The sequence below is a fragment of the Mizuhopecten yessoensis genome, unplaced genomic scaffold, assembly GCF_002113885.1.
Source record: "Mizuhopecten yessoensis strain PY_sf001 unplaced genomic scaffold, ASM211388v2 scaffold8213, whole genome shotgun sequence".
Taxonomy (NCBI): Eukaryota; Metazoa; Mollusca; class Bivalvia; order Pectinida; family Pectinidae; genus Mizuhopecten; species Mizuhopecten yessoensis.
The window spans coordinates 1215385-1237971 of record NW_018407435.1 but is presented as its reverse complement, the minus strand read 5'-3'; the positions used below and the strand labels follow the sequence as shown (position 1 = coordinate 1237971).

Below are 22587 nucleotides of genomic sequence, written 5' to 3'. Positions count from 1 at the left end.
TGTCCGTTAGACTATGTATTATAGTAAAACCTCGATATAATGCCCCTCTTTTCCTTTGCCACCTCGTTTACCGCCAACATATTTCAATGTCCCTTTTTCTCGTATTCTTAAGAATTCCTTTATAGTTTTCCTTCAATTTATCGCCAAACCTCTTTATAACGCCAACATTTCTATGGACAGAGGGTTGCAGTATCACGGGGTTTTACTGTATAGAGCGGGTATTGATATATAAAAAATAAAATATCACCATTCCAGATAGTTACATAAGTAATAATATTGTCCAAAATGCATTGTAGCTGCACAAGTAAAACCATCATAATTATTCTTGACACAGATAAAGATTTAATAGATTTACTAAATAATCATACGAGACAGCTAAACAATTTAAGTTGGTAAAAGAAGCAAAATATGTGAACACTTCATTGTGCGAGAAAACTACATATGTATAATGATTAAAATATATTGCAAATATAAGAATGATATCAACGTCATTCGAGACAGCTATCGATGATCACGTAAAGGACCTCGGAAATTGTAAACGCAATACCGAGGACAAGATCGATTATGACAGAGATAACCTTGAGCAAAGTGATGAGTGTAACAATTATATACACTACCACAATCCATCCAAGACCGTCTGAAAATACAACAAATACATATAGTTATATATAGATATTGCAATGTCTTCGTCTTTAAAACAAAAATGACACGCTTCAAATAGTTTGACTACTCATGACAAACCTTTTCAAAGATACAATAACACAAGTAGGAAACAGCGGTTATCAAAGACGAATTATCAAAGCGAACGTATAGGTGAATTGACAAGTTGTAATATTTCTAATGAGAAAAGAAAAAAATAGGAAAGTTCTACCATGGTTATTAGAAACTTACATGAATAGCAAACATGTACAGATTGCTGTTTTTGATAGAAAGTATAATTTAATAATACTACATTACAGCTTACACAGAAAATCTGTTGCCAGCATCTTTGGTACTTGTTCCGCCACTGTGTAGTTAAGATCATTAAAGTAGATTCGGATCTCGGCGTACTCCCTGTATCAAAATGTAAAGACATGAATTCATAATTCTACTTCGGCTGCAAATGCAGCGATTAAATACAATTCCCTGCAGGCGAGCTTCAATGTCTTTAAATTTCCTCCAATACTGATTGAAGTTTTTTCCTATATCCTAAAACATTTGTTGAACATGCTAGATTAAACAAACCGTACGATGCATAGGAAGGGAGAACGGCTTGAAGCATTGTTTTTCATTTTTAGATGAACAATAATGCATGACCTATATCTGAACAAATAATGCAAACGTCACCTCTTATATATACATGTCATTGTGACGTTACAATTTAAATCAATTTTCCTGGGCGGGACTCGTAATAAAATTGTAAGTTAGCACTTCCTATATATTATTACTATGTAATAGCAATGATTTGAAAATATATATTATCAAACATAACTCACCGGGATTTTTTTTCTAGCATATAGACTGGAAGAAAAAAATTAGTTTTTCGAGCTCAAGATCCTTTTTGAAAATGAAAAAGGGAACGAAGACTAGTGATCCGGAGGGGATAAACGTCTTCTCCTAACTATGGAGTCATAAACCAGGAAATGAACGGCTATAAGGCATAAGTGTGCAATTTCTATGCGTTTCATAGTTAAAAGAAAATACTAAAAGGGTATGAATATTTCGTTTTTACACTTATTAAGCAGGGGCATGTGTTCAACTTCTGTTTTCCGCATGAAAATCGCAACTTTATAGTGATTTTTTCCGTTTATACCAAAAAGTGGCTGTTATGATTTAATCAAATATGGAGATTATTAAACTGCTCAGTGACGTACCTATTGTAAGTATAAATTAATCAGCATTCTAAAGAAAATGATACGAAATAATGATTATATCAATTCCTTGTTGTTCCGCATATTGTAATGTTTGTACCTGAGATTAGAAAATCCTTTGTCATGAAGCATGTCAGCGCTGTGGTCAGACAAAAACTCCACACTGGAAACGTTAGCGCTATAGGACATACTCTCACAGCGGAATGGACAGTTGCAGGTCTGCTGGAGTCTCATCTCAAAATAAGCTGGAATTGATCGCTCATCAATATATAATCCATTAAGTGATGGGACGGTAAAATATTGTACATGTACATGCTATTATGTTGGCACATAAGGAATATTGATTATAATTTAAATTTAACTTACTGAAAGTGTTATTAGTATGGATTCATAATACAAATTTTATTATGAATCCATACTAATAACACTTTCAGTAAGTTAAATTTAAATTATAATCAATATTCCTTATGTGCCAACATAATAGCATGTACATGTACAATATTTGTATTCGGTCGTTATATTCAATATTAAACAAAAATAAATTAGTGCTAGTCCACCCTAGTAAAAAAGAACACAAATTCCACCTTTCAAACACCCCAAAAAATAATATTATTGTTTGTAGTATTCTAGATTCCAGTCATGAACAACAAATGTATATTTCACGCAGTTTTATTACAAAGAATATGTCTAAAATACTCTTCAGGTTCTTGACTAGGTAATCCTCATATTTATAAATGTTGGCGCTCATGCAGAACAGCAGAATTATGCATTACAATATATAAAATCAGTGTATTACTGCAGACGATATAACATGCTGCGTGTGATTAAAAGATTGCTGCGGATAGCAATAGGGAAATGAAAGTTTGAATACAGTATACAAATACTTTAAAGTATCAAGTAATAAAGTTTTTGTTCATACTTACATGCTTTCGGTTTGTAGCAAGAAACGAACTGCATTGGCGTACATATAGTGTCATTACCTGTACAATACAGTATAAATAATATATGAAATTAACTTCGGTTGTTTCCGTGAGTATTAGGGTGAGGACGTGTCGGGTGGATGTCACGTGGTGTAGGGTATATATATAGGGGGCACGCGCTAGGCCGTTCGTGTTCGTTGTTCGTCACCCGATCTATACATGGTAGTTCTCTTATATATAGTGTAAAAGATGTTTTTTTTATAAACACATTCAAGTGCAATTTTGCGTAGATGTATGTTGGCCATTGGGGTAAGATATGTTTGGTTGTGGATAGTAATAATCGAATGAGTAACGAGCTATAATCCTATTTATGTCTAGTGTTATCATTTGAATTCAATCGTTTAATATTCGGACGAATATAATGAGGGAGAATATAAATAAAATTATTGTCATTGTTTGTACAACGTTTGTAGAATGTTAAATGGATTATACATATCTTGTCATTGCATGATAATTTTTTGTGTCATCACCTACACAATGTATCAAATAATACATATTATGTCAACCCTTATACAATGATATATAAATTTTAGATATTTATTATTATTATAACAGTATACTATCAAATTTGTATATGGTGTAGTTACCTGTATTATATAGTATTAATTAAATATATAGAGGATCTTTCATGAGTGACCATGTCATATTGTCTCTATATAGGAAAAACCAAAGTACTCCGATCATAGTATTGTCGTTCCGCACAGCGCAAAGTAGTTCCAAATGTTTTTTTTTTTAATAATAAACAATTTAAAAAGCAATATAAGTAATAATGGCATACTAACCATTTCGCATTCATTTAAAATATCAGAAAGTGTATCATGTGTTTTAGAAAATAGAAGTATTCCCTGTAGTGGCGTAGGAATTGTCTCCTTTAGTTTTGACCAATCGCAGTACCTTTAGGTTTTATTACACGTGTGTATTACCATATATATGACAACGCCGTATGTTATAGTAAAATGGGGCAGTTATGTGTTATGTGATAAAGTGTATTATTACCTGTTCAATGTATCATAAATAAAACATGACATTTTTTTTTTACCTGTACAATGACGTAATTATTATATATATTGTATCATTCTTTGAGCACAAAGTAAATATTTACATATCGTGATTGGGTAAATATCACATACCTGTGTCACATGGCAGCGAACATTTCACACTCTTAGAATCCGTACATATGGGATCAGTGTGTAATTATTGCGTTATTGACATTAACTCAATAACCAATTATCCCAAAAATTAGAGAAATCATTTCAAAACCTGATCATAGACATAACAGTTTTCAATAAATTCGTCAAAATACATGAGGGCGGAGCTGTGGGAATTTTCCGTGAACGAGACACGATTGTGTGACTTCATCAATAGTTTCTGTAAGCGACTTTAGGATATGAACCATGTGTCCGCTGATTAAAGAATAGCTTTTTTATTTTGGTCAGGTGATACCTCCAGTTGATCATTTTCTATGTTGAAGGATGAGTGTCTATAAGGCCAAATTATATCTGTGATTTACCCTACCCCTTTTGGTTACCCCAAAACTCCACTTTCTGTCAAACTTTAACCTTAGTTTTTGCATATATAATACAATAAGAGATCTTTGAACAAATTAAGGTGGTGAAAAATCCGAATATACAGAGGCCAAAAACAGGGCCTTATAGACACTCATCCTTTACTGGCGTTAACTGGAGTTATCACCTCACAACATGACGAAAATAGATCGCTATTCCTTAATTAAACAGTGTGTTGATTACATATAATTATCATGATAAGATAGATAGCAGAAATAAATATTTCCCCGCTCTAGAATCGCAGATTTCAGTGTAGTTGTTACGTCTCTTTTTGTCAACCTTGTATACACATGCTTACCTGGATCCGTGTGACTGCGACATTTACACCGGCGTGCTGTGTAGTTTTGCCGACACTCGATCATACAGGCAGAATAGCTATAGTGACTGTAGAACACTAGCGGGCTCGAGAACGAGGGCATACCCGTGTCCATACAATAGGATTCCTCCCTTGGCAGACTTCGGTACGGCCGTCCAAGATACTTGTACTGCAGTTATAAATATATGCATCATATTAGAAATCGGCACTTTTAATTTGACAATTCAAAATAATGGAGACAGGTTAAAGAAAGAAGTATTTGGATTAAATAGGAATTGAATCGATCATCAATCTTAAACGAACACGATATAGAGAGTTTGTATCTTGTATCAGTTTTGATTAGCTGAGTATGCATTTCGATGGTATATCGTTATATTGTGTTCAATCACGATTCTAAGTATGTTTTGTCAACTCAATAATGTTTTGCACATGATCAGTTACATGTACCTTTGTACTAGATACTGAAGCATAGGTCGAGTAGCCAGGCACAGCAAGGAATCCCTTCTCCCTGATGTTCGGTTCCTCAAATTTGTCGTGAAGAACAACCTGGATATGCAACAAAACAGTTAGATATTTTCCCGAGAATGAATAGTGAATATTCACTTAAAACCTTCATTTCAATAGATAAATTATAGCACCTTCTTTTCATAATATTATATATAGTATTTTTCTAACGAAGGGGAAAATAATATTTTAAGACTCACACAACTAAATCAGCCAATCATCAAGTGTTTAATACGTTTGTAGTTCCTATCTAAAATTAGCTCCGGTGAATTACTGGGCAACTAAGGAATGTTAATGAAGAACTGATGACATGTTTTTGAATGAATGAAATCCACAGGTATTTAAATTTTGAAAAATATGTATACTTTCGGTATTTATCAATATGTGTGTTCGGATTTGCACAGAGAGTCTGGGGGTTTATTGGATTTGGGTCAACGGTTTTCTTTGATAACTTCCGGTTATCGATTTCTAGACGTTGTAACACACGTATATGCTATTAAACATGTCTTTAAGTCATTTTGTAGTCTTTGTAAGCAATGCATATATGAATCAAGGCAGTTGTCAATGGTGTTGAAATTCAATGATTAAAGTTACAAGATAAAATGTTTAGAAATAGCATGAAATAAACGATTTAGTTGTGAGAGTCCTTTATACTGTTAAAATAATCTAGAGTTGGAAAAGTGATATCTATAGATTAATTTCAATCATTTTAATTATAAATACCATACCTTGATATTATTTCCGGTGTCAAACAGAAAATTATCACGTTCGACTTTTATGTACATGGTAAGTGATGACGTATTTCCGGTACTACTTGTCATCACGGACTTCCGGTCTGGGCCGTTGAAGGTAAAACACACTCCAAGTTCTGTCATACGCGGTGTAAAGAAATCATCACAGTAAATAAGTTGCCATTTTTGAACACATGTCACAAAGAAATTTTTAAGTTCGTTGTTTGTTCGTCCCACAAAGTTGTGGCTGAAACCGTTGTTTAGTCCTCCTGTCCTGGAATCCGTGTAATTCAAAGTGGTCTCCATGAAACTTAACGTGTTGGTCCTGATAAGGTACTCTGTAAATGCATTTTCTTCGATGGCTATAGATTTGTTGTAGGGATTAAGATTACAAATGGTTACAGCCGGGAACTCGAGCTCTTTTGCCGTTATCATGGTGACGTTAGTGTAGGTGTAATATGACAGGTATGTCTTTGTGTGCTCAGATACCTGCAGCAACATGACAATGGTGGACAGTGTCTGCATCATCAGCCACATGTTCCTAAAACATACGTCAAACTGAATTTATCAGTACTTTCATTCGCATCTATTGTACTAAACAGTATAAAAAATAGGTGAAAATAATAAACGAATATCTAAACATATAAAAACTTCACTTTATAATAAGACAAAAATTTGACACAAAAGGACAACAACAGGAAAGGAAGTAAAATCAAAAGACGTATACAATCCAAAGGATAACAGCAGAGGCGAAATAGGGTGATCATGAGGGGTAGTTGTAAAAAGTAAGTGATTTTTCATAGCACATATTAATGTATTGTTATTTTTTCTGTTTTGAAGAAGAGTGGGAGAACAAACAGGTTCATCCCCTAGAGGGAAGGTAAGAGAAATTTCCACGATTGAAGATTTTTGACAGTCTAAGCCTTGTCTGAAGCTGCCTTAGGTTGGACAGTCAATAATCCTCTTCAGGGGTGATTTCGTTTTTCAACCGTTCAGTTAAGAAAAAATCCTTTTTCATTTGCTGATAAATTACAATCATCACCCTTTCATGAATAATTATTGCTTTCGTCGGGAATCTCTCTTCCTCTCTTCTTACTCTTATGTCTCTCTTATCCCTGTCCCTCTTTTTCTGGATAAACTTCTACTTTTTGACCAAACTATTCCCCAATCCCCGTTTCAATTAATTCCAGTCATTTTCTTGTATATTTATTTTCCTAGGCGTGTGTTATGCAAGTTATATTTGTGAACCAAATTCTAAATTAATCATAAACTGGTAATTTACAACAACAAAAAGGTTTTTTTTATGTGCGAAGGTTAGATACATATATTTTAAATAAAATCCTTCTTGCAGAACAGAGTTGCACAGAATATTAATTATGATAAAAACCTTAAATATGTATGCTTAATTAAGAGAGTATTAGTGTAAAGGACCGTAGCTGACGTATTCCATCCTCAGACGGTTCCTCATGTGTATGATATGTCTGGAATTAATAAAAAAAAAAGAAAGAAAAAAGAAAAAAGAAAAAAAGAAAAAAGAAAAATTTTTCCTTAGAGCCTTATGGAAATCAAGCTATTATGATTACATAGATTGAACACAGTAATACTTTTGGGTATTGCCAACAAAAATTATTTTGTTCCGGAGGAAAGGTATTCTCCAGGACTTTACGGATAATGTTGTCTCACAAAAACAGAAATGAACGTCATTTGAACCTCAGTAAGTCTACAAATTATATCATGTTTATGATATATATACATCTGAAGAAGCATGACAAAAGCAAAATAGCCCATTTCTCTGTGAGATTCTGATGGCGACCGTTAAACGTATCACATAGTATAAATGAACTATCAGCTGTCGACATCTATCACGGAGGTCATGATATTCGGAGCAAGATCTTGAGTACCGAATCAATTGCGACGAGGTATGGGAAGCCGGTATGTTGATATCAAGAAAGGGAAAGCTAATGATTGGAAAGTCGAAATCGTTGTTCTTATCGTAAAGCCTAGTAGTGAGCCGTCCCTGTTTTTTGGGAAAGGCCTTTACAAATTGGCATTACTCGCATCCAATCCTTTTGTACATATTCAAGCAATAAGATTTGCTAAAACTAAAGTATACAGTTCGTCCATTTATGTTTCTTCAAGCTTTCTAGAGATCCAAATAATAAAACCCTTGTCAAAAGTGTTCCGAAATACAAGTGAAAATGCTGCTTTTGGGAAGGTAAAACAACTTTTGTAATGTTTCTTGGTTTTGTTTAACATGTTAGTTTTTAAAACTAATATTTCACAGAAACTATGCCAAAATAAAGCTTTAAAATCCTGATAGACATTGAAATATTGTAAGGTGATATAGGGCCATGCTCTTTTCAGCGTAAACTGGATCATCTCTGGTTGATAACCCTTACTGCTTACCAACCAGACATATCTATCAAGAAACCTTTGATATTTACATTGTATAACTTGCCCTGGAATAACAAACAAACCTTATCTAAAATCTGCATAAACAGAACAGAACATATAAACTTTATAATATACCTGTTAAAAGATGTATCATAAAACTTTTGTGACGAGTCGTCTTCGTCATCAACACTCGCTCTCCTACTGGGAATCCGGGGACGCATGCTGGCGTTCAGTCACTGACGTCACATATACAGCGTCATACTCAAACCTAAAACATTATATCACACAGTAAATATACCATAATATAAATATAACGACGTAACATTGGATGGTCTTACAACAAATTGCAGTCTGGAAACATCATGTCATCAAAACACACTTGAATACAGTATTCAAACTTTATGGTTTCAGCTTTAAGGTAACCAAATCTGAAGATAAGACAATTTCCCTCATTCAGTTTGCTTTTCAATTTCAACGTGACGTGATACCATGCTATTTTTTTTTTTTTTTTCGAAAACACACGAGAAGTTTAGTTTCCTCGCACATTTTCTTGTAGCTATTGAACTCAATAAAAACATTAAACACAATCTGACCGTTAAAAGCATACAGCATATTCCATTAATATTATTTATATGGAGCAAATATACATCTATTTGTTTTACAATAAGTTTGTTTGATTTTGCTGTTCCGGAAACGATCGATTGAGAGAGTTAGATAGTTTTGAACTCAGGTGCTTGGTGAAAGGATCTTTTATTCGTATCTCAATGAATGATATGTGTGTATGCATTAAAAATACAGATATATCAAACACGGTTGATGACATGCTTTCTGAAACGAACTACTGCTTTTGTTCCATAGTAATGGTTTCCATCAATATTCTATTAACGTGCGTTGTTTGTACTCGTTTCTATGCAATCACTTGAACAAATCTACAAACAATATGGCATAACAAACATTAAAATGTGTGTTGAAGGATACATGATCGATCAATACAGCGGCCCAAAGTGTTTTGTAAACAAGTACACGACAAATTGTGACGACGTCATAAATAAATTGTTTACAAATTTACCTACTCATCATGTCTATACAACATCAATGTACTCGCCGGGTTGTCATCGAGTTCTGTAGGAATAAATTACAAACAAACAGTCTGTTGTGAGGCTATATTTTGAACAGTTACAGTGTAAACGGGAGAGGTTGTTCAGAATTAAGCATTTTGATGTACGAGGACGAAGAACTATCAATCCTTTACGGACTACCATAGGTATAATCCACACTTACACATCCCTACCCCACTGCCCCGTGGTTTTCCCTCTACAGAGTAGCCTCCCCTTGATTTCGTTTTAAATATAACTGTAGTCTCGTTCAACCAGACGCTTGATCACTTGTAATTCAAGAGTCTGGTCAAACACAGTACTTTAAAATTACCATCACCAGAGGGCAGTGCTTTTACTTTCGTTTCCGGACGTTAAGTCAACGCCATTAAACATTTCAATGAATAATAGAATTAATGAAAACAATTACCTATACATGCATTCCTGAAGTACCCGTGTATTCACTTTTATCGAGAACAATGTAAGAAAATGTGTCAGATCTCCAGAATAATGCCATATACTTCCATTGAATAAATCAGAACTAAGCACAAAGCCAACAAGGCTGACTGAAGTTGGAAAAAAGCATTGAAAGCAAGTGAGATTTTACCTGTACACCATTCAAAACACCTGCAAGTTCTCACTCGGGTAATCTGGCTTGACTTGTATCAATAGCCTTGTTAGCTTCATGAATTATGTAAAATATCCAAAGAAAATACATGAAATCATTCTTTTTGAAGCATTTTCTTACATTTTTCTCGTTAATATTGAAAACATGGATACTTCAGGAATGCATATACAGGTATTTTTTAATGAATTAAAATATTCAATGTAATTTTGGGCCACTCAAATTCTGACTTCAAAAGTTGAAAAGGGTGTGTCAACCTTTGACCAATGAAAAAAATTACCAGAATCTCGGTAAGCCTCGTTACGATGTCACAAAACGAAAGCACTGGGTTTGACCAGACACTCTATTCGGCCTAGTTTGAGCAGGAAACAAGAGTCTGGTTGAACGAGACTAATAAAACTGTAGCACAGTTTGACCGTGATACTTCCGTTGACCAAGAAGCGCAGTCAGTTAGAGCGACAGTGTAACAATTTGAAGTCCAGGGTTCGAATCCTGGTGTAGCCATGCTGTTTTTTTCACACCCAGAACATTATTGTGGATTATTCCTTAGTTTATTTCATCTCCATAATATTTTCATAAAAATTCCGCAAGTTACACTTTTCTTTCAAAAATGATTTATCAAAGTCATGTGGGAAAGATAAGTGTCGAATGTATAGTTATATTTTTTGGAACTAGAATCGTTAATTACAGATAGTCTCAATCTAGTTCTGCTTGTTTTTCTTATTTTCAATTCTCCTGATTAACGCCCTTGATACCACTTCAACATGTATTTGTAGACTTCAACATCTTTTAGATAAAAATCTTTAGAATATAAATATGGACAGTATTTGGACTTTTGTAATGATGAACGTAAGACTCACACAGGTAATCGCACCTTTGAAATTTGGTAATACATTACATCTCCACCACACACGCAGGCACACAGACATAGGGAGACATCGACAAGGTGGCATAGGACTCAAAATTGTATTGATTGATGTATATGCTAATTATATTGATTGTATAAATGGTATGTCTATGTACTGTAAAGCGCTTTAGAGTTTATTCTAGCTATATAGGGCGCTATATCAAATGTTTGTTATAATACATACAGTATGCCAAAAAATGAATTACACTGCAACATACAGCTGTTTCGTCCTTCTGGGACTCATCAGTGATGTTAGGGGCCAAACAGACTTGACATATACTTGATATATACATATATCATATGCACAAAAACAACCTACAGTTTATCATATATCAACTTCATATTTTTTACAAAATATATACTGCAAAATTGTTTTACAGTAAAATGATTTGTTTGGACGCAGCTTCATTTGGTTTTACGAAAGTACTTTTGAAAGAATATACGCATTATCCAATATCTCCATTTCATTATTGTCACACTCATGTACGTTTAATCAATGTTATACAGGATAACAAAGAGCATTGGGAGGATTTAAGAAGTTTTATTTATTATAGGTCAATATTGAACTTAAATATTTCAAACAATGTCACGCAGCGTTGCGAGCAACACTAACATGAATGCGTGTAGTGAAATACCATTTGTTTGTTTTCTCACAATAGCTATTTAACAGAAGGAAATGGTTTTAATTCATTGTTACTATTGTTGATACAAAAACAAGACTGTGATAGTCTTTTAACACATTTGACGGATTTCAAAAGTTTGTATTGATGTATAGTGCTGTTTAGACAAGCATATCAAAGTTTTACCTTCAGGATATCCTTTGAAACTGTAAACATTGTGACGTCATTGAATGTTTATATTGTGTGAATATAATAATCGGAAATGGACTGGGTATCTTAAATTTAAGGGTCAGAACTATATACTGAATATAACAGATACTGTCCAAAATTAAAACATGAATTCATAAGAAAATCTTACCATTTCCTATCATTTTAAAGCATCTTTAATCAAACATTCTGTAACATGATAGTGTCATATAGGAAAACTGCACTTTAGCCAATCAAAGAGTTAACTGAGAAAATGGATTTTATTAGAAAAAATATATGAGCTTCGTAAAGACTCATCATGACAAAAAATATAATAATGATGTAAACTTCTAATTATATTCCTTTTGTATCTTTCTGTACAATGTATAACTATGCAAGATCAGATATTAATATCTTAATTAAAGAAATAATTCTATTGACCGCTTTGATAAACCAGAAAGTAGATTTGAAATGGTTCAAAATGCATATTGAAAATCAAAGAAAAGGCTTAAAAATGAAGTAAATGATTTCTTCCAAGAGGCATCTACTAGTAGGGATAAAAGAAAGATCTGGGATATCCACGTAAGGCTCACCTGGAAGGAACAGTTGTATGAAAGAGTGTATCCATATAGCACTTCCATAATTTGTTTTCCGAATTCCCATAATATGATCAACAAAGTTTAAAAAAAATGGCCGACCTGTGCACAACACTGGGCTAGGCTCTCAGAAATTGGTCTGTATGCTGAAGAAATAGTATGTGTTTGTAAAAAATAATGTAAGCAAAGGATACTCTATGTGCTAAGGAACACGTTGGTATAGTCTGTGATTGACAAAGAAGAAATAATCCACAGGATTGGACTGGATTTAAATTACACCTTAATCATATCCTACAAGGTGATATGCCTAGGGGGAAAAAAACAAGTAAAAGGAAAAATAGTGAGGCAAGTATTGACTTTCCAATATCAAAACCAGAATCTAAAAGGCAAAAGCCTCAAGAAAGTGATATAGAAGGTGACACAGAAAGTGTAAGTGAATCAGACTACACAGACTGTGAACTAGAAGACAGCATTGTCATCATGGCCGCCAATGGTAATAGTGAACCAGACCTAGTCAATGCCATAATTGCAGCACTCCAAAACCCAAATGTCATTGAGAACATTTGTAAGCAGTAAATTACAAAATAAAATTAAAGAATTGCAGGATGAAGTTAAAAATAAAGACAGGAGGATAACTGAACTTGAAGTAGAAGATCTGGAAATGTACGGCCGTAGGAATGGCATAAGAATAATTGGTATAAAAGAAAAAGACCAAGAAAACACTGACAAAATTGTCCTAGACATTGCAAGGGAAATTGGTGCAAATATTCCAGAGTTAGGCCTGGGACGTAGTCACCGGGTAGGACAAAAGAAGCAAAACTTTCCTCGCCCAATCATTTTCAAATTCAATTCCCATAATCTAAAAGTGATGAGGAGGAAAAAGAAAAACCTTAAAGGCATCAACCCAGGACAAATAGTAGAAGGGTCCAGGACGATCTAAATACATGCGATCTTGACAAAAACAAGAGGCGAGTGGGCTCAATGAGCACGAAAATTAAAAAAGGACGGTAAATGTTCTGACACCTGGACACGGGATGGTATCATTTTTATCAAGGAGTCAGAAACACGGATTCATCGTATACACTCTGAAACCAACCTGGAACAGTTAGAGAAAAAACTTGGTGGTTCCTAAATCATTATTGTGAACAAATATTATTACATTCTTAAATGCACTGTGGAAAAAACTATAATTTAAATCCTCATCATTTTAATTGCATATGCCTACTTGATATTATTCCGGTAATACTTAACTCACTCATGTTTTCCATCAACTACCTAATCACTGGTGCATCAATCTCTGGATGGCTTAATATAGTGTCGATATGTTTATTACTAGATCTATATGTAATGGCGATGCTGACACAATTTTTTTTTTTTTTAGAATGTATGAACTATATAAAATGAACGATTCAATTATGAGTTATGAATAATGATGCTAATAGTAATACAATTTTCAGGTAAAATAACAACAGACTAGTAGCATGTATGATTACCCCGGAGCATGTAGCATTGTATACGTAGTCTGACGGAATTTTGTAGCTGTCAGTGCTTACGTTTTTCTATGTTAGTTTATGAATAGATCTATGTTCATTTCTTTATATTACCAATACGATGAAATTACAATTAGCCCATTTAAAGTATGCTCACAGTAAATTTAACATGGTGTAAAATTGACAATAGTTATTGAAATATTTTATTACATAGAATCTAGGTATATATAAGTTAAAGACATAGATGATGTAGATCTGGATTTATAGAAATATTGTATATAATGTATTACACTGATTATTTTTCTTTTTTTCCTCTCCTTTTAGTTTGTTTTATACTGCATACAGATAGATGCATTACATTAATTAGTTATATTTATTCCTGCATACAGATACTTTATTTCATATTGTTTAAAATGGTTTCTAAATCTAATACCGAGTCTGGTATTTCTATTAATACATTTATTTTCTCTACTCTTTCTTTACTTTATATCTTATATTCCATTTTGAGAGAGTGCGAGGGCCTAAACGATAAAAGTCTGTTAGGTCAAACTGATGCCTCGAAATGTTATCCTTTAAATGAGTATGCCTTTATTCTCAGACGTTCTTATCTGTTTGCTTTTAACAATGGGTAGTGACATCGTAAATCATCGAATGAGGATTGGGCTATATAAAATCCCTGAGGCATAATGGGAAACATTTATTTACACTGCTTGATATGTATTTTTGTAATCTCTTTATATGCTATGGGACAATTTCAGTTCCCATCTTTTTGTACATTACTATTATAATGAACAACCTAATACTAAACAAAATCAAGGTTGGAATAATTCTAGCAGTCGTTGCTTAATAGCTGTGATTTTTTCCTTGTATATTGTTATTATCATATTCCTTCTTCTCATTTTAGCTAATGATATTGAAACCAAACCAGGACCAATCACTAATAACCCTGTGCCAAGCTCTTTCGGAGACTAAAAATATGTCACCTCAATGTACGAAGTATTGTTAATAAATTAGATCATATATCCATAGAAATGAATGGTTTTGACATAATCTCAATCAGCGAAACTTGGTTAGAGGATACAATAGACAACGGTACATTATATATATATGGTTTTCAACTGCCAAGTAGAGTGGATAAAAATCGTCATGGTGGTGGAGTCCTAATTTATGTAAAAAATCATATACCATATACAGTTAGAAATGACTTAAAGGTTAATAATCTTGAAATTCAGTGGATAGAAATTAAACATGGAATCAGGTCTTTACTATTAGGTACATACTATATTCATCCACGTTTTAAAGACTGGGATCTACTTCAATTGTCAATTGAACAAGCACTAAACATTAATAAAAATCTTGTTATTTTAGGAGATTTTAATGAAAATATGATAATTCCAGATAAATCAAGAAATGTTAAGAATTTACTAAATAAATTCAATCTAACTCAACTAATAAAAGAACCAACTCGCATTACAGAGAACTCAAGTACCTTAATTGATTTGATAATTATTAGTAACTACATCCAAAATTCCTAAGCTGGTGTTCTAGACCCAATCTGTAGTGATCATTGCCCAGTTTATGTAAGCTTAAAGCAATTTAATTATCCTAGTAACACATACAAAAGAAGAATTTGGAAGTATGAAGAAGTAGACTATAAGCTGTATAGGCAGACAATTGGTGACATCAACATGAATATGACTAATTTAAGTATTGACCAACAGGTAACAAAAATAACAACAAATATTGTAGTTGCAGCTAGGTTATCAATACCCAACAAAGTTGTAACCATACGATCAAACGATAAGCCATGGATGCACAATGAAATACGAAAACAAATTAGAAACAGAAATCGTACACACAAATCAGCTAAAATCAACAACACAGGAGCACATGGGGCAGAATTCAGAACAAAAAGAAATGAAGTGACTTCTCTAATTCGTAAGGCAAAGATTGATTATATGAACAAACTCAGCAACAAACTACACGAGGGAAATTTGAGTCCACGTAGCTGGTGGAAAAATCGCGAAACAGTTTTTAAGCAAACTACTGACAGTCAATATCCACCCATTACACATACCAATACAATACATTGCTTGGCTAGTGAAAAGGCAGATATATTTAACAACTTCTTCTGTGAACAAACAAATATTGATGATCCAAATACAACACTTCCACAACATCAAGTACCACCATACATTTTAGAAAACATACATATATCCCCAACTGATGTAGAAGATGCTCTTAAACTAATTAATGTTAATAAAGCTAGTGGTCCTGATCAGGTAAGCCCTAAGCTACTAAAAGAAGCTAGTCACCAATTGTCTGTTCCACTTTCAAACTTATTCAACGAGTCTTTAGTATCAAATATAGTCCCTTCATCATGGAAAATAGCAAACGTTATTCATGTATTCAAGAAAGGTGATAGATCCTTAGTCTCAAATTATAGACCAATATCTCTTTTAAGTTGTATAGCAAAAGTATTTGAAAAGGGCGTATTTAAACACGTTTATAACTATCTCCATGAAAATAATTGTATTACTTAACATCAGTCTGGGTTCACTCCAAAAGATTCTTCAGCCTATCAATTAACTGATATAATAAACACTATTTTCCAGGCTGTTGATAATGGTAAGGAGGTTCGGGTTGTGTTTTGTGACATAAGCAATTTGACAGAGTGTGGCGCAGGGGTTTATTGTTTAAACTAAGACAAAATTGTATATCAGGAAATTTATTATCGTGGTTTGAGAGTTACCTTTCAAGAAGATCACAAGAGGTTATTATTGAAGGAAGTACATCAAAACTGCATTAATCCATGCTGGCGTGTCACAAGGTTCGATACTTGGACCTCTACTTTTTATTTTATTTATTAATGATATAGTAACTGAAATTAATGCCAATTTACGTCTATTTGCGGATGACACTTCATTATTTTAATTGTTGATGATCCTGAGAGGTCGGCAGTGATCCTAACTCAGACCTATCTAAAATCAGTACCTGGGCTGAACAGTGGCTAGTAAATTTTAATCCTAAGAACACTGAAAGCATGGTTCTTTCCAAGAAGCGAATGACAACTGACCATCCACCTCTTCTAATGAACAATGTCCAAATACAGCAAGTCACACAACACACATATCTTGGACTTTCAATACATGAAAATTGTTAATGGCATCTGCATATCAAAAATTTACTTACTAAAGCGTGGAAGAGAATAGACATTTTGCGAGCACTTAAATTTCAACTAGATAGGAAGTCACTTGAAATCATGTACTTTTCATACATACGTCCGTTGTTAGAATATGCTGATATAGTATGGGGAAATTGCAATCAACAGGACAATCAAGATATTGAAAAACTGCAGATGGAAACAGGACGGATTGTTACAGGAGCAACAAAATCTGCATCAACTAATTATATAACTTGGGAAACTGGATGGGAATCTTTATCATATAGACGTTATAAACATAGGATGATAGCATTGTACAATATGTATCATAAGCATGCCCCTGCATATCTACAGAGCATACTACCCCCAAGTATTGGTGCCTCTCAAGTTTATAGACTAAGGTCAAACTCAAATATGCATCCCCCATCCAGTAAAACTAATACCTACCAATCTTCGTTCCTACCTACAGCCATACGAGAATGGAACGCAATTTCTGATGAAACCAGAAATTCACCGTCTAAACCTTTTTTTGTAAGATATTTAAATCGGAATAAAATCAAAAAGCCGTCCTATTATTTCAATGGTCATCGTAAGGCCCAGGTACTCCACCCAAAACGAAGTATTGGGTGTAGCTCTTTAAAATTATGATCTGTGCAAAAACCATGTTGCTTAGTCAAACCTATGTCAATGCGGTAGTATTGAGACAGCATCTCATTTCTTATTAGAATGTACAAATTATAGACAACATAGACTTAATACAATATCTGAGCTAAATATAAACATAAATATTAAATTATTGCTTCAAGGTGACCCAAATTTGACTCAAATAGAAAATATTGAAATTTTTGATCAAGTCCAGAGGTACATTATGGCATCAGGCAGATTCTAGGTGTTGATGTGGAATCTCATCACTCTCTCAAACTTCTAAATCTCTATCTTCTATCTCTCTTAATAATTTAACTCTTTGTTTCTCATTTCTTTCTTTCTTACTAATTAGATTAAAATGTGTGTTATATATGTTAAACAATTATGGTCAGTCAGAGAATATAAATGTTTGTTAAATGTTACCTGAAGGAGATGGCCTAATATAAGATTTTATATCTTGTCGCCAGATCCTTTCAATTGATGTAATTGTATTGAATTGTAAATGAATTTAAATAATAAATAAACCATGATCAACAAAAATCTTACAATTCTCCACAATAGTTTAAATATAAGTCTTTTATGCAACACAAAGATCTTTCACGCAATCCTAAAACTTGTCAATAACCTTATAACATGTATTTCAATTAGATGCTGTCATCATCTCAGCACCAGTAATCAGATAGTTTCAGTGCCTGATAGAATACTATCTCAAACTATCTGAAAGGAATAGTCTATACATAATTGAAAACGAATAGTCAATTAACGCTTTCATGGTGTGTGCGAGATTCACAGACTTCTTGTTTAGACCTTAACCGGTGTTAAATATTTCTGTTATATGCATGGCCCTTGTGCCCTTTGCTTTGTGCCTTGTGGCTCTTCGTAAATTTAATGACTTATAAAATGCTTAATCTTTAATATGAAATACAGTGATGATATCCAGAAATGTCGGAGTTGACATTCATTTTTAATATTTGACACGTGTATATATCCTATACTACTCATTAAACCCTATTTATTCATGGGAAGGATAATAATGAACAAAAATGGTTCTCGCGGAACACACCATTAACAGCCAATATTTTCACAGAAGGTGTCTCCTCTCATGGATATGAAATCAATACACAGTATTATATGAATTTATTGACAAGGATATATATATAAACGTTAAATTGAAAAAGAAACACTGGTTGGTGGCAGGGTAGAGTACAATGAATTATCTACAAAACTGTGTATTGTAACCACTACAATAAAACTAGTTCAGGCTTGACGGGATTGAATCTAATCAAGCATTGCAAGTTTCTGAAGATGGTCCCGATAAACAAATATTAATTATGCTGTGCTATTGAGTTGTGTGAGGACAACCTACTTGGGTATCTTGCACATTCTTGCGTGACATAATCACTGACAATAATCATGTAAACCGTATTATTAAGATTCTTGTTGGTTCATTGCTGTTTTGCCCTTGCAACAGCTACGAAGACATATGAAGCCAATGTCTACAGATGACGGGGTCACTCAGAGGTCAATTCAAAGTTTCAACTCACTTAAATTTCCTCACCTGGACACATTAGTTTATTCGGGTTCTCTTACTTCAGATGTATCAGGAGGCAATGTTTTCCCGATAACTACCAGCTTGGTTTGTGATAGGGAGGAACAATCGTGTTTATCGGCGTGTGCTATCTTTTCCATCATGAGTATGCAGTCAGTGACGCAAGGAATGATGTTGCACAAATTTAATGCACATTAACAGTGTTCCACATGAAATACTTACCAATATCGATATTTGGATCAGGTGGGACCTCGTATAAAAGTGACGTTTTCTTAATATATTCTGGGAGTTAGTTGTGTCAGTCAGAACTGGTTTTGTCTCCAGATGACATATCCCAAATTTCAAAGGGGGTTTTCTATGTGGGGAAGAATTGAGGATAGTGGTGAAAATACATAACTTTTAAAGAAAATTCTCAGAGTGGGGGGTTTCCTGAAGCCCCCAAAAAACCTCCTCTGGATCCGCCACTGACATGTTAAATACCACCTAACGGGACTCTGGTTGGCTGAAAGTTTTCATTGTTTTAATCGTGACGTCACAACTAGGACAATTGTATAATGCCAGGATGTCGGTAATATGAATTTCAAATCAGCCTGAATAAAATGTTGTTTTCACGAATGTTTGCAACACATTTTTAACAGATGATCAATAGAGTAGTACATCCAGTTCCATTTCATATGAAATTTATCAAACTCCTCGTGTATTTTTTACATTAACCTGTTAGAGGCTCGCTCAAAAGAAAAGTTTTTTTCACAGGTTTAATATATCTCACATGAAATAGAAATTCCTTCATTATCTTTTATTGAAGACAATTTTAATACTTTATCTTTCCTTATCTTCGATTCAGTTTTAATACAGTTGTACTTTATCTTTCCTTATCTTATATGCAACTTTGATACACTTGTGTTTACGCTGCCCTCGTCTTAAATGAAGCCATAAACAGTCGTACTCTTCCCTCCTTTCTTCTTTGTCTCAGATTTAGTTTATCTGCAGTTTGAATTTTATCCCTCTCGACTCTCGACTCTAGTTGTTGTCTGAATCGAATTGTACTCTATTCTAATTATAGCGTTTACCGTTCGTTATACACTACCCAGTGCCCTTTTCTATCGTATTTGGGTATGACGGAGTTGTCAACAGGAAACACCGGGGACTACGAGCAGACGATACTTCAATGTCAGTAGAAACACTATATAAGAAGTTCTGTTTAACAATCTACAGATGCCTCTCAGACTCGGTCCGCCATTGTTAGAACTGTTGGCGTGACTTTCCTGGCTCCACGTGTACCGTAAATACCTGGATCAATATAGATTATCTTACACTACCCAATGACGAGACATCATGTAATAACAACTCGTACGACAGAACGCATTGCCCTTCCGTTCTCATCATGTTACCATTATTTAATGACAGAAAAATGATTGTAAAACCTGACCATTTATTTTGCTTTCAATAAATCTGACAAATTGTATACTTCTTTTTTTTTCGATTGCAACAAATTTGGTTATCACCTGGAGATAAGGGTCGATGATGAATGGTTAGCTATTGGGGCCTAATCAGTAAATAATACAAAGGAAGATATTCGTCTTCACCAAAACGTATAATTATTTATCACAGTGTATAATAATTGGAAACATTGCAACCAACGTGTGTGGATGTTTTGTTCAAGAATGGCACAGTCCGGTGATATAACAGTACCAGAAATGTCAATTTAGATATCGCACGATACAGGTGTTAATTTTCTGAAATGTAAATGATATACGATTAATACTTACACAATCCAACCAATTCTGTCGTCTTGCACTCCGTGTCTTCTAAGTCTGTGTTGTTTGGTCGTCAATCGACCTCGATATTCATAGCATTGTCAACATTGTCACAAGGTAAATTGGCCTTTATGTGACCAATGACCCTCAAAGGTTCGGTACCATTCCCACGTCATTTGCTAGAGTTCTGTGATGTTATGCATCCCTCCTCATTTCAGTCCTTTTACGCAATGTAGCAATGATAGACCCGGTCTGTAATGCTCGTTATAGAATAGCTCCAGCCGAGACGTGTTTACAGAGAAAGAGACAAAAGCTCACCTGTCCTGGGTTTACTTGTATTGACAATGCCATGGTCGGCTGAACAATATCGGCTGCTGATGCTTGGCGTCCCGCGTACAAGTACGCTAATACAGACGTGACACTAGCCAGCGATTATACAGCTATTTAATAGATTGATTTTTTGTATAATCTGTCCAAACCTGTATTTCTCACGCGGAGCTTTTCCTTTGTGAGGCTGGGGCGGTTCTTTCTTACGTACATCTGCACAGGGAAACCTTATTAGGTAAAAAGGGCAAAATAACAACCAGTCTGCAGGATAACGGAGTGAGGCATGTTTTGTTTGTATGCGTACAACTTGACATATTGATTTATGAAAAAAACACTCAATTGTATAAGTGCAGGTAGAAAGCCTCTACACATTATCACCACGGCTAATAAAACAAATAAATTTAAATCCTCTGTGAACATTTTTGCATTGACGAGCAATCGTGAACGACACAGTGCATACCTCAAATTAGCGATTGTTGCTTAATTCATCTGTTTTTCATATGTGTTACTTACTGTTGAAGAGTACGTAAAATGTCATAAAAAGGCATTGTTTACTAGTTGACTGTTGAAACACTATTTACTGGAAAAATAAAACAAAGTGACTAAACTGTTCATCCTTCAGATTACCAATAAATCAATCAATCACATAAATGAAAATATAATTAAATCATTAAATTATTCCACCAACACATAATGCTAAATTAGATTCTGACCACATATAATTTACAATTGCTAACACTTATATTAGTTAACAATATCACTAGTTACAGTTATTGTAAGATCGCGAGAAGAAGTCCGAAACATGATGGTCCCCGACACCGGGAGTCGAACCCATGTCGACTGCCGACACCGGTGTGCAAAAGCTGCCAAACGCTCTAGATTTCACGTGGATTCTGTTTGTTTTGTTTTGCTTTTGTTTATATTTTTAATTGGTCCTAATGACATCTTATGCAAATCGTAAATGTGTTCTCTTTTTTACGGTATTCATTAATCCGAATATGTTTTATTTACTTTAATTAAAATGCGGATGAAATTATACCATCCTGATTTAGATAAGATAATTCGCCTAAGCATGTTAGTTGGAAGCGCACAGTCCCTCTGTTGTAGATTTAATTGACAATTCCACTGAATAAATAAGCAATATATAAGTCTATTTTTAGATTTTAATTATTTTATCTATAAATAAAATAAATCGATGAAGCGCCGAGACATTGGTTTCTTTACCGTGTATTTGACTTTATGCATTCATGACCCGACAGTGGTACATGTCTAAACTATATATGAAATA

General features: G+C 34.0%; 1 protein-coding gene across 1 annotated transcript; it reads right to left on the bottom strand.

Annotated features, from left to right (window-relative positions):
* Positions 1–354: 354 nt before the first annotated feature.
* Positions 355–21350, bottom strand: LOC110455441 (acid-sensing ion channel 2-like). The gene is made up of 9 exons (XM_021505580.1): positions 20985–21350; positions 8476–8608; positions 5944–6487; positions 5159–5257; positions 4694–4880; positions 2774–2830; positions 1951–2095; positions 965–1053; positions 355–637 (listed from the first exon to the last, which is right to left on the bottom strand). The coding sequence occupies exons 2-9, from the start codon at positions 8559–8561 to the stop codon at positions 489–491; spliced, it is 1356 nt and encodes a 451-aa protein (XP_021361255.1). The 5' UTR covers positions 8562–8608; positions 20985–21350; the 3' UTR covers positions 355–488.
* Positions 21351–22587: the final 1237 nt, after the last annotated feature.

What these genes read in the sequence shown, in the direction of transcription:
- LOC110455441 (XM_021505580.1), bottom strand. Translation starts at nt 8,561, where the DNA reads ATGCGTCCCCGGATTCCCAGTAGGAGAGCGAGTGTTGATGACGAAGAC. An exon ending in ACACCGGAAATAATATCAAG is followed by an intron (nt 5,258 to 5,943) that starts GTATGGTATTTA and finishes TTGCATATCCAG; the next exon opens with GTTGTTCTTCACGACAAATT. An exon ending in AAAGGATTTTCTAATCTCAG is followed by an intron (nt 1,054 to 1,950) that starts GTACAAACATTA and finishes ATTTTGATACAG; the next exon opens with GGAGTACGCCGAGATCCGAA.